This window comes from Varroa jacobsoni, unplaced genomic scaffold (genome assembly GCF_002532875.2).
Source record: "Varroa jacobsoni isolate VJ856 unplaced genomic scaffold, vjacob_1.0 scaffold_1447, whole genome shotgun sequence".
In the NCBI taxonomy this organism is placed as follows: Eukaryota; Metazoa; Arthropoda; class Arachnida; order Mesostigmata; family Varroidae; genus Varroa; species Varroa jacobsoni.
Genome location: NW_019214349.1, coordinates 15,615 through 28,252, shown reverse-complemented (window position 1 = coordinate 28,252; position 12,638 = coordinate 15,615). Strand labels below are relative to the sequence as shown.

The 12,638-nt window shown below is 38.9% G+C and overlaps 2 protein-coding genes across 4 annotated transcripts in view; one reads left to right on the top strand and one right to left on the bottom strand.

The window, feature by feature from the left end:
• LOC111270129 (beta-1,4-glucuronyltransferase 1) overlaps window positions 1-6,066 on the bottom strand; it is a 28,354-nt gene extending 22,288 nt beyond the window's left edge. The window contains exon 1 of the mRNA XM_022850178.2: window positions 4,959-6,066. Within this exon, the coding sequence (XP_022705913.1) occupies window positions 4,959-5,132 (174 nt within the window). The 5' untranslated portion in view covers window positions 5,133-6,066. The remainder of the gene's footprint in view (window positions 1-4,958) is intronic.
• A 190-nt stretch (window positions 6,067-6,256) lies between these two features.
• LOC111270130 (dnaJ homolog subfamily B member 9) lies at window positions 6,257-12,243 on the top strand. 3 transcript variants are annotated; one of them, XM_022850179.2, is made up of 5 exons: window positions 6,257-6,505; window positions 8,563-8,730; window positions 9,756-9,841; window positions 10,129-10,311; window positions 10,692-12,243. In XM_022850179.2, exons 1-5 carry the CDS (start codon window positions 6,434-6,436, stop codon window positions 10,921-10,923), a joined length of 741 nt encoding a protein of 246 aa, XP_022705914.1. In that variant the 5' UTR covers window positions 6,257-6,433; the 3' UTR covers window positions 10,924-12,243. The 3 variants fall into 3 exon arrangements, with proteins under 3 accessions (XP_022705914.1, XP_022705916.1, XP_022705915.1); XM_022850181.2 differs by having other exon boundaries at window positions 10,129-10,298; window positions 10,692-10,855; XM_022850180.2 differs by lacking the exon at window positions 6,257-6,505 and adding an exon at window positions 6,547-6,849.
• The last annotated feature ends 395 nt before the right edge of the window (window positions 12,244-12,638 follow it).

Below are 12,638 nucleotides of genomic sequence, written 5' to 3'. Positions count from 1 at the left end.
GATGTTTTATCCGTACTCCTTTATTGCTGTGTCTATTGCTCTGACTGACGAGTGAATCGGAGCCCAATGTTATCACGCAGCTCAGACATTTGGTTCTGCCAGACCAAGCACTCCGCCACACACAAAAGGTCACCAAGGTTATCACTGTGAAGGCCAAGAAAGTTATTTGTTGAACTACATGAGTAGCACAGCATTACGGACGCTTGTCATAACGGTGTAACGTACGTATCCATCTAATTCTATATATATATACACATACATATGGACATGCAGTAGATCATTGCTTTATGCATATTAGCATACTGCACTATCTATGAATTGAAGGCGCCAGTGTCAATTATATTTTTTTTGCTAACTAATAGAACAGCATTTCGTATCAGACAAATCAAAACAGTATCCCCTTTTTGGATCGTTCCGATCGTGCTTGCGAACCAACACGACGAAGGGATTCCTTTCGCAGTTTAAGAGCGATCCCGCGATTCAAACGACGAGCAAAATCGGAGACTGTACTAACAAAGAAACTAACTAAAAAAAATTATAAATTAAAAAAAACGAACAAATATATTTTTTCTTTGAGTAGAAATTCTCAAATCGACTAGGTCGGTTGCTTGCTTTGCCAGTATCGCATGTTCCACGAGACTAGATTTAAATTGTTCTTGATGTTTATATCGTTATCTTGTTGCTAGACGAATCGTTAGATCGAATACAAAATAGATATTTAGTTGTCCTTTCAACTTCTAAGTGAGAGTCTTTTGAGTTTCATGTCCAAAACCACCGCATGAGATGGTTCTGTTAATGCCCAGCGAAGCTTGTGCCTACCAAAAACTTTGAAAATAATAAGTCCTATATTTTCAGTCTGAAGGGTTCCAACACTTCTTGTTTCTTAGTATTGTATATGTTCCTATTTGTATTTGTATTGCCTATCCGCGTTCAAGTACCAGACCTCAACATTGTGTGAATCGTTGATATTACATTTTAACTGAACTAGTCGTTGCGTCACGCAAACGACCACCTTAATCTTGAAGTTTTATAAAGATTTTGTGAATAGTTTACTTCATCATCAAATTAGGACGCTCGGACAGTAATTATTTAACTTATCTTACGCTTTCTACTATATATACATATACAAAGGGGTTCCTTCTCTCTGTATCCCTCTGAGTGAAGTTACTCTAACATTATCAATGTTCTTCACTTTGCTAAGGGCTCTCTCTACATCCCTTGTCAACTGAGCATGTTGCTGAGAAGCCTGAACCTGCTGGCAGCGAACTACAGCAATTTCATCTTTTGTCACGGCGATGAAGAGAATTCGACCGCGTCATCTAGGTACTGTGACGTCCCAACGAGAACGTTACACTATCTAGAGCTTGCTGGGTTGTATTAAGCAGGCACTATACAAATAGGGTAACTTCACGCTAAAAATTTTATACTTCCATACACTCAGAACCTAAAGGTACATGGATCTTGCTACATGTAAATTAAATATTTTCGGTGGTGCTACAGATAGTGAGTACCATACTGCTACCCTCGGTCATAAAACGGATGCGTATATAGTATACCGCGTACTGTCTTATCTTAGGTCCATATTTGACTAAGCTCAATCTTATTTCTGCTTCATTGAGAGTAGTTATTCGCCCGTCGTAGTTTCGCACATCTGTTTGCTTGAAAAAGGCACCCAAGCCTTTCAAATAGAAAACGCTTGTTTTCTGACAACTTTGATCAAAAATCTGCCATTCTGCTGTTCCCTTTAGCACTGCTTCGCATGAGGAACTACAATACTAAACACTAAATACGAAACTACTAAATAAATTTTGACACTCAACTCAGATTCGAATCTGTTCTAACAGCTCTGGATTATTCATAGACACTAGAATAATAAAGGCCAGGGCTGCAGACGTTAAAGGGCTTGATTAGCGGTACTTCGTATTGCTTAAGAAAGATATATTTGTACAACAATCAGTGTTAAAAAAAACTGTCGAATAAAAATATGCTAAATTTGACAACAAAACAAAATGCAGCATGGTAAACTTGACCGCAACGTTTCATTTTACTGCAGCATCGCAGTGCATCAAGTAACGAAAGTTGACTGTGGTATCCGGTTTCTGATCCAATTGACTTGCTTAATATAAAAAGCCTGGTAATTAATGAGAAGCTACCTTATAAGCGGTTCCTACTCTTGCTAATGCTAGTTGATGCTTAGAATTACCACATTACGGCAGATTACACTGTTACTACCGTTTGTTTCACCTGAATTCATTATCTGTTTTTTCAAGCCGATTCAATTTACAGAAGAACAGGAGAGCAGTTAAGCGAAGCGGCCGGAGGACTGCCGCCAATGTGAAATGTTTTATTGGATATAATGATGCACCTTGTACATCTTTCTACTGTCTAAACCACTGGGTTAATGAAAGAATTAAGAACAAGAATTTGACTTTATACTAACAGGAAATGCCATTGCGGTCCAATTCCTAGCTACAATCTTCGTATGAATTCAATACACTTGTGGCGCAGTTCTTCCAGTCGTTTAAACAACTTTTGAAGTTCCTAGCGAATTTCTGTTTTGTTCTTGGCTTTTCTCAACTATCTTTAAACCTTCACCGTTGAGGTGTTTTTTAAACTTTGGGAAAAAAGCCCGGAAAACACGAAGGCAAGGCTAGGCCTAGTGCATACCGCGATTGAGGCAACACCGACCGCAGGCACACCATTGCACTGAAGACGCGCAACTTAGCCCATCAATATCCAGACCTAATTTAAGCGGTAGCATTACGCAAATTTTTTCTTTAATGCGAGTAGAATTACTCAGTACGAATTTATAATACATGAATCTCCGATATAGCGGAAAAGACCGATGAAAAAGAACTTGCTTTTTTGGTTGGACCCTGCAGCCTTCAAAATGACACTCAGACGATTGCGCCTTTGTCCTCATGCCGTATTTGTACAGCCACGTCTCGGCACCTGTGGCGATGCGTTACAGCGTATTTGGCTTCTCTTTAAGAACGGTCAAATTCTTCTGAGACTGTGGTTAACCCGTTTGGATTTACTCAAAATTCAAGTAATCCAAAATTCATTAAGTCTTTGCCATGAAATTTCCCGCTTTGTGAAAGTTATCCGAAATGACTCAAATAAAACATCTACCTTTTCCTTAATTTCCTAAGGACAATTTGGGAACCTCCTACAATAGCTGCTTTGCATCTTCCACGTTTTCGTTCGAATCCACTGTGACAGGGCCTTCCCGATAAAAGTTTTTTTCAAGGCTCTCTCGCCCCTTGCAAAACCGATATCACCACTTGTAACTCGGCATTGATTAGCCTACAAAAGCCTTTAGCTTGACTAATGAGCACTTTATTTCGTTCGAACGCAAAACATGATATCCCTTAGGATCGCATTTTGAGTTTTTAAAAATAAAACACGGTGAAGAGACATTGACTTTAAAATATCTACAAATCACACAAGTCATACACGAAAAAAGTTGGGCGTCTTATTAACACATTTTTCACCTAAAACCTACCTCATAAGTAGCAATATGATAGATTGATAATTATAATAATAATAATAGTCAAGCTCAAGATTAAATTTAAGCTCCCAAATGTCTCTAACTCTACCTGAGATTGAAGGAAATTCACCTGTACCGCACGCCACCATCAATATTCCCCAGTATCCTGAATGGTCCGTTTCAATCCAACATATTTCTTTGTCAAGATAGTTAATGCACAATATTTCATATGAAGGAGCCGTTTAACAATAACTAAGGTTTAAGCAAGCTTCAATGAAGAGATCGCCATTTGGCTAATATTTATCGAACCGGATGGCACCTGTTTACTTCTTTAGAATTAGTTTTCCTTAATAACCAAAGGATATTGAGCAAAAACAAGCGGTCTATAATTGGATTGAGTAAATTACAAAAGTTATATGGCTAGTATATCATATAAAACTGCAAAAACCTGTAGGCGAGCCCAAATTCCCCAATAAAGCAGCACAAGTAGCTCAGACAAGTCAAAACAAGAGCAAACAGATAGCTAACTTTATTCTGAGCAGAGCAACTGGCATACAGCATGTATATATATATATATATATATATATATATATATAGATTGTAGTACGTCAACGTCAATAATTATCGATCTACTTGCACAACTGACAGTCCATGAACATCGAAACTAGATAAAAGGTATAAGCCAGGAGCCTGGTAAGATGCGCAAGCTTGATATGAAATTCGCGTTGAGCAGATATCGCTTTACAATGAAAGGACGTCCATGATGTTGACGCCAGCTTATATTGTTTTAGCCTGTCTCCATCCAAGGGAAACAGGACAGTTCAGGGAACCTCTTGTTTCGTTATAAAAAATGAATAAATAATTTGCTCTTATCGGAAGTGCTCATCTGCATGCATAATAAAGGTTAAACAAAAATTCACAGGGGGAGGAACTTTATACAAATGCGCAATTTATTGACTTTTTTCACAACGTCAATAGATAACCACAATATGTCCTTTAGAAATCATCGCTGGCATCAAACTTCCATTACTTGATATCTACTATGCTGAAAGGAGTCAATTAAGCACTTCTAAACTAACGACTTATTAAAATTGCTAGGTTGTCGTAGATGATTATGTTCCTTACCAAAATTAGTAAAAAAACAGTAGCGTAGCATGCTACAGCTGTCCAAATATTCGCATCACAGAGTGAACGTACGCCATTAGGAGTGCTCTAATTATCTAAGGTTAAGAATATTTTTTTTCCGTATATCTAGTTCTTAGGTGTTGAGATATTATATGGGCCACTTTCTAAACTGTCAAATAAATTGTGGACTACTTTCAAAAATATAAATTAAATTAACAGATGTGGATTTATATAATAGTCCTACTACAAGTTAAGTCATTCTATGCCAAAAGTATGCACAGCAATTATTAATTAACAATCAAAATATCACCAACAATATTTGTTCCAATCAAAGATTACGTACCGTCAGAGGACTTCGGGCGGTCCGGCGGTCATCCCGTGATCTTCGCGCTTCAAGTCGGCTAAGCAGCGTGATATGGACCACTTGCAGAACGGAGATTACCAACACGAGAATGACAACCAAAGCGCGCCACAGCTGCGGAGCTGAACAGGCCAGACAACGAGCTTTAAGTCGCATTTCGTCGATTTTGTTTTCTACTGTGTTTCCCGCTTCTAACGGTGTCTGATTTTAGTTATCACTGTTACCGCCACAGGCCCAATCGAAACAACCGCTCTGCCTAGTTTCTACCGGTTACCCCACTTCTCTGGTGGACGTCGATCGGCGATATCGAATCGCGCGCCAGCGGCAGCCACACGTTACGAGTGTCATAGAAGTAGTCACCCACCACTTCGGCGCGTCCGATACTTCCGTATTGAATCCTTCATTAAATACTGACTAGACGGCTCAACGCGTCCGGGAAGGTGAGATTGATTATCCTAAACGCATGCGTCCTTCACTTTTCTTTATCGACATCATATGTACATCCTTTCGATTAGGTCAAGACATTACAACATATCCTTCGCTAGAATCAGCATCCGTCGACTTACATCCTCGAAAGCACATTAGCCTTACCATTATCCAACATCACCGAAACATAAAACACTGTCACCCACTAAGGCTACCAACTAAGTTTGCAGCACCACATTATGCATTGGCACATAATTCCTTAACACTCTTCGTTGCAGAAGTCGGTTGCTCTTGACTACCGTCTTACACTTTTCGATTCAGCTTGACCGGATTACCTTCTTTATCGTCTGGCTTTTTACTAAAACTGCCGGTGGGTCCATGATGATCCAGTTTACCTTCTGCGAGTTTTCTGACAGCAGTTTTACTGTGCTACGAACCGCCAAGTATAGCCCATGAAATACGATATTACTCTATCAAAACCAGCATAACATGATTCTCGACTAACCTACGTAGAATAGAACCAGCTTGGACCTCAATGATCGACAATTTCTTGAACGTTGTCACGTTGCGGGAAGAGACGTGCACACTCTGGAGTCATTAACTGAAGCGTTCTAGTGCTCTGCGCTAGTCGCAGGCGACTCTCCGAGTCGCGAACCTCCCCCCCCCCCGGGAGAGAGGGTACCGGTGCGAGGAGGCAGCGCCGAGCGCGGGGCTAGTCACAACGGAACTGGCGCCGCCACAGTAGTCCACGGAATCGACATCAAAAGAGCTGCTAGCAGTAGTAATTGTGGTGCACTAAGACAGCTGTTCTAGCCACGGTCGGCGCGTTAAGGCATCCGTACCCGTTTTTGATTCCGTTCACATGTCCGCCTGTCACACTGCTTGCAGCTTGTGGACGACAGTTGCCAAACAGAAGACTACGAAAATCACGTGTATAAGACACGTAGAACGGCGCTTACCATCAAGCTACATTCGCGCACTGCAAGACATTACAAATAAGAAGCCGTCGCGCCTGTCGCTGGTGGCGGTTGATGTTGTTTGTTCGAGGGCCAGTTGACAGCAAGGAAAGGGGAACGCTGTTAATCCGCGGAATCTACTGGAAAGTACGGATTTTTTGAAGATTTCCTGATAATGAATCAAAACAAAAAGTACAATCATTGACGTATCATTTTATGAACTCAATATTATTAGTATTTATCTCTGTAGGCGTGCTAGGGAATTAGAACGTTAATTATAGATGTTATATGACTAACCTTTGTCCAATGTCTTTTAGAGCATTCTGTCGAATAAAACATTGTTTTTGAATGTAAGAATGTAACCATGACGTGTGGTTAGGCGTCCATCTATACCTGAGATATTCGTAATTTCTATAGCGAAGTAATGTGCGCAAGTGTATAGATCATTAGTGTGATAGCCAGGGTGTGGGTTGCACTATATTGTTGCAAAGGTGAGACCGAAACAGTGTTCCAGTTATGTTCTGAGTGGGCAACGCTACTTCTTCTAGAATTTTTTAACAGATCTGTTCGTTCGCGCATATAAACATGGTCAACATCTGTTCACACTCTTTTTTTTTGCTATGGTTATTAATAAAAATGCGATAGCAATAAATGGCAGCGTCATTCAGTTTTCTGTCCCTGAGAAAACCCAAAGAAGTGAACGTAAGTAGACCTGTTACTAAGATGTAGAAACCTTTGGAAACAAGCGTAAATTAATATACGTAAGTTACTCAAATTTAACTTACAAATAGTTTGAACGCCAGGTCATTGCGGACAACAACTCATGAAGGTGATATTCATCTAACACCTAGTCTAAAGACGGTTATCAAACTTAGCCACTGCTTCAGTTGTTTCACTCTGTTATGCTCTATTAAAAAAAAACACTATATAGCTACGGCTGCCTATATAACCTCGCTTTAAAATAAAGTCGTCACTATATGCGTATTCGAACAGGATGGTGGATAAATCACTAACGCAATTTTCAAATCCTTTCTGAAAAAAAGAATCTCGATCGTCTATATATAATAGTCATTTGAAAGTCAATGTTGAGTTCATGATAGAGTGTGCTTTAGTTAAAAGTGTAAAAAAAAACTTCAATCAAAACTTGCGTTGTAACTAACAACTGTTCAAAGATACGATAGACTGTCGATGCACTCAAAGAACGGTAGACGAAAGCATGTATTCTGAAGCGTTTTACGGCTTTTTCGGCATTTTTACAGTAACTTAGTTAGTAATTAGTTTCATATAAATCTGCAAGACTTTCTGCATCATCGGTTTTAAAATAGAAAAAAAATTGCTCTGGCAGTCCATCAATGGCTTTTCATTTTATAAACTAGAAAAATTATATATATATATATATATATATATATATATATAAAGAGAGAGAGAGAGAGAGAGAGAGTATGGAGTTCAGCCTCATTCACAAATTCAAACGACTGGATGGGTATCATCCATTTGAAGTAATTGTTTCACGGTTTTAATTTACATGCTGATATCAAAAATTTCTTATGACTCTAATATAACTAATAATGAATATAGCCATTGCTATGATGTAAGTCGGGGAGTTTTTTTTTTTATATACGTTAGATATTTCTTGTACCTCTTTTATGCAAGACTTATATGTGATACACTGCCTATTTATATTAGATCTATCCAGTTCCAGGAACTAATTACTTCGTAAATTAGTTATACTAAATCCGTAATCAAGATGAAAGTGTAAATACTGCGGCTGTTACTTCTTTCTGTGACATGGCCTTAATCGGTCACAATTTACTATAACCTATATATTAGAACGCCGTGTTCAGTTTAAGAGTCATCATAAGAACGTTTGTATCTGACTTGTTGACACTCTTTAACCAGTGGTAAAGACAGCTGTAATTATCATGAGTCGTGAGAGTGCTTCTTGATTAGATTGTTCGGAGCACTTGATTCGTATATTTAAGTAGTCACGAATTCATTCCTTAATACTATTCTCAGCAGGCTAAAACTGACGTCTACAGCCATAAATCAATTCAGGGATTTGAAAGTCTGCTCCGAGCTATCTTATTTACACACATATAAAGCATCAAGGACTGAATGAAACGTTTTGTATATATATATATATATATTGTGTTTAACGGCTCACCTCGTCGTGATGACGTAATGACGTAGGACATTGTTTTCAGATGCGTCTCTACCTTGTTGCGGTGTTTTGCGTCAGCACATTGATTGCAGTCGTTTCCGCAAGCGATGATCTCTACGATATACTTGGCGTGAAGAGGACCGCAAGCCAGAAAGATATCAAGCGAGCATTTCGCAAACTTGCAATCAAGTACCATCCCGACAAGAATAAAGTACGATCATAGAATTACTTTTACTAGCACGCTGAAATCAACATTCGATGCAGTCAGTTTGTGCGAACTGGAATGGCGTCTTCAACCTAGCGTAACCTAGAGCGATTCGATAACTTCTGGAACCCCTGGAAAATGGTTTTAACCAGCTAAAGATAACTGTTGGTCTTTTATAGTTTCAACTGGCAATTCAGTTTGTCCCAATTAGAACCAAGCTATTCGACTTTTTATTTAAAACAAATAATGGATCGAGAGTATAAAACAATTAGTTAGCTATCTATATCTATTTCAATTACGAACATATTCGTGCGTAACACCTATATTGCGTACAAACGATTTAGTAAGCTGCCATAAGCTACGTAAATTTGTCACGTCGAACCCTCCTAGCAAGAAATAAGAAACTAAAACACGTCTATCTCTCGTAAATTCGTGTGGTCTTATTTCCGGTGAGAGTTCTCTCTTTATTGAGATTCCTCTAACATAGCATTTTTCGTTGTTCGCTGTGTGGCGAGCGACGAACGTCCAGGCGATCGCGCTAGGAAAGACAGACAATTTATTGAACTTTAGGAATTCCAATTATAGGACCCCGTCCTGACCACTGTGCTTGATGCGTGTGTAGCCTGCACCTTTCACGTCTATCAGATCGAAAGCTCCTGCACCTTGATCTAGGAATTCGAGTAGGAATTTCTATTAATTCTGAGCTCAATATAGGCTTTTGCCCATGTTGAACTATACCTCTCAACTGTTTTATGACAAAGTAGTATTACTATGTTGCCGTAAAGCCCGATGATATACCGTATAATTTATATCCCGTATCTAGCAGTCCAGTTGATGTATTCAATGCACCAAGATACTATATTGATTATATATGAAAAATTCGGAGAGAATGGCAGCAATGTAAATATGGTTTAAAACAACAGAAGTAGATAAAGGATGTCACAATTTATCTGTTTACCTTCGGCAAGTGGACGAAAATCCTATGTGGTGTTCGTGTGACGCCATCGATAAGATTTTGCTTTCATGTGCAGGACAAGGGCGCTGAAGAGAAGTTTCAGAAGATTGCGCGTGCCTACGAGATACTATCGAACGAGGAGAAGCGAGCGAAATACGACCGGTATGTGACAGATTTTAGGTACGGCTAGAAAAGGAATTTTTTAAAATGATTCAAATCAAGCAGCTTGCAGTTAGGATAGGAAGAGACGAGATAGTAGATTTATTGTTACCAAAGGTAAACATTTTTGTAAAGTGTTTTTGTTTCGCTCATTGGCCACCGTTATTTTCTGTTCTAAGCTATTCTACTCCTTGAATTAATTTGCTCCGCTTATGCCTTCATATATTTACGGATAATTCCCTTTATTAAATATAATTGAAAATTATTATATTCGCATCTGATTTTGGTAGGGTTGGTTCAGTGGACGACTCCTCCAGTGATAATCCGGGAAGGGATGGATCCAGCGGTATGCACTTCAACTTCAATGAGTTCTTCCAACGGTTTGACGAGGCTAGGATGTTCCATGAAGGACGCAAAGATCCGCACCAACAACATTTTGATGGAGCACATCCTACAGAAGGTAAACGATTCAGGTAAATATTTTCGATTTACCATTAAAGCAAGTCGTGCTATCCTGTGTGACTGAGCGATAAGCCGATCTCGCTGTTTAAAATAATAAAAATTCGAACGCAAACACATGTGTTGGTGTTACAGCGTCTCCTTGTATTTGTTGTAAAGAAACTTGTAAAAAGTGTAAAAAAAAATCAAGGCGAAATAGAATTGTGGATAGTAAATAAATAAAAGTTGGCAGTATCTTCTCGAACAAACCGAATATGTGCGTATCAGATATTAGGCCAAGACCCAGTTCTTATGTATACTATTTTTCTATAGTATTGCAAATTTCCATACTGTGTCATAAAATTTCCACAATTCCGCTCTGCTTTGTATTGTCATGCGCCTTTATTTTGTTCAGCTTCTCGTTCGGCAACCTGAACTTGGATGATCTGTTCGGTGATGACGATGGCGAACATGAAAATGGAATGTTTAGTGAATTCTTTGGTGGAGGCGATTCGTTTTTCGGCAATATGGACCATATGCGCCAGGTCCATACGCAGCAGCGCTCGCAAAATTGTCGGACCGTTAGGAAACAACAAGGCAATACGATATCGACTTACACGACATGTTCATCAAATGTGGATCTTTAACGTTCCAGGATGCAGTCGGTAAACAGCGCGGAAAGGCGTACATAAGCACAACAACCAGTTAGCATAAATATGTATATTTGGGCTAACTAGGTTTTTGCGCTAATTAAATACTGAACATCGTTGTGATATGCCAATGAACAGTAATCCGTTTTTATAGCACAGCTGTGCCCATATAGAGAAAAGAAAAAAGGAAAGTGCGTATTTGTACATTAATAGTATGCACATCCGTCCGGAGAGTTACTGACCAGTGAACTACAGGCGACAGTATTTGTTAGTTCTAGATTTATGCGTGCTTAACCTAATAGTTTCAAACAGGCTCGAATGAATGACTAGCATATAGTTTTGACATAACGTGAGCAGCACAACTGGGCACAGAGTAGACGCTTAGCAGGCCTGGATCACTATAAGGGTATATATTTATGCGACGGCGTAGTCAAATGAATATGCGGTGCTCCAAGTATCAAATAAACGATTTAAGACGTTCGTAAAAATGTGCACACCTCAACACGACTTCAGAAGAACACGACCCAGGGATCGATGGTTAAACTAAATGAAAAACCCTACGAAGCTACGGGTAATATTCTAAAGCTATCGCTTTAGATAATGGGTTATCTAAAAAGTCATAGTGTAGCGGTCTGTTGTCGTTTGATGCAAAAAGTGTCGCTCGTTAAGTTGCCGCTATGTAAAAAATCGTCGGAACGTTGACAGAACTTGCAATTGTCTGTTCATGTTTCTCAATTGTGAGCTGTCATAGATAATATCGAAGGGCAGTGAAATGTTGTTCCGATTTATGCTATTCTATGTGTATGACTTTGGAAATACAAAATTGTTGTTTTATAAAACGAGCGCATCTCTACGCCCAATAGAAATGGGTTTGACTTCTCTCTGAAATAAAAAAAACAACAGACACATTTCTTCAGTAAAATCTTAAGTCAACAAACCGCATCTTTTCGGCTTAATTCGACTAATTCTAAAGAAATCACTGGAGGAGGAAAGGTGTTTTGTAACATGGAGTTGCTAACAAATAAGAATCGCTAATGTTTACTTTTCTGTTAAACGTTGAAACCTTTGTACTGTTATTAATTTGGGATGATGGTAGGCTTTGGTTTGTATGTCTTTCGTTCTATATGAGCCTATCTATCCATATGAAAAGGATCCAATACTTTGCGTAAAATATAGTAGCAGTATAAAGTTGAGATACAAGTATCACTCTTGGCTGTCTAAGTTGTCATGCTGACATACTGTAATCTACTAAAGGATAGTGTACTAGTTAACTGTTGCGTATAGTAAATCGGCAAATAAAGTGACGTTCAATATAAATGTGTTTTTAATGTTATTTTCGTTCCACATATGTGGCATGGACTAGTTAGCCAAACCAGCCGTAGCGTCACCCTCATTCAAGCTCGTGTTTAAGTAAATTATTTAAGCACGCGAGAGCTGCCTATAGGTTAAGATTACCATCAGTTTTAACGTACTAACCGGTAGTGAGACGGCCTATCAATTCCCCATTACTCTGTTGATTAATCAGCGGGAACCGGTGCATGTGGTAAATGTAAAGGTCTATGAGGAAGCGTTATACAAGCCAGCCTTCAATTTACGTATTGTATACAGATTTAATCATCGAAAATTTTCCTGGTGAGGTATGGATATAATAAAAACTACTTCGCTATATATTCACTCGTAATGTGCGTTTTTATCGATGTTCGAAATTATTC

Coding starts and splice junctions, on each gene's coding strand:
- LOC111270130 (XM_022850179.2), top strand. CDS start 6,434: ATGTTGTTTGTTCGAGGGCCAGTTGACAGCAAGGAAAGGGGAACGCTG. Junction 8,731..9,755: donor ACCATCCCGACAAGAATAAA/GTACGATCATAG, acceptor TTTCATGTGCAG/GACAAGGGCGCTGAAGAGAA. Junction 10,312..10,691: donor ACAGAAGGTAAACGATTCAG/GTAAATATTTTC, acceptor TATTTTGTTCAG/CTTCTCGTTCGGCAACCTGA.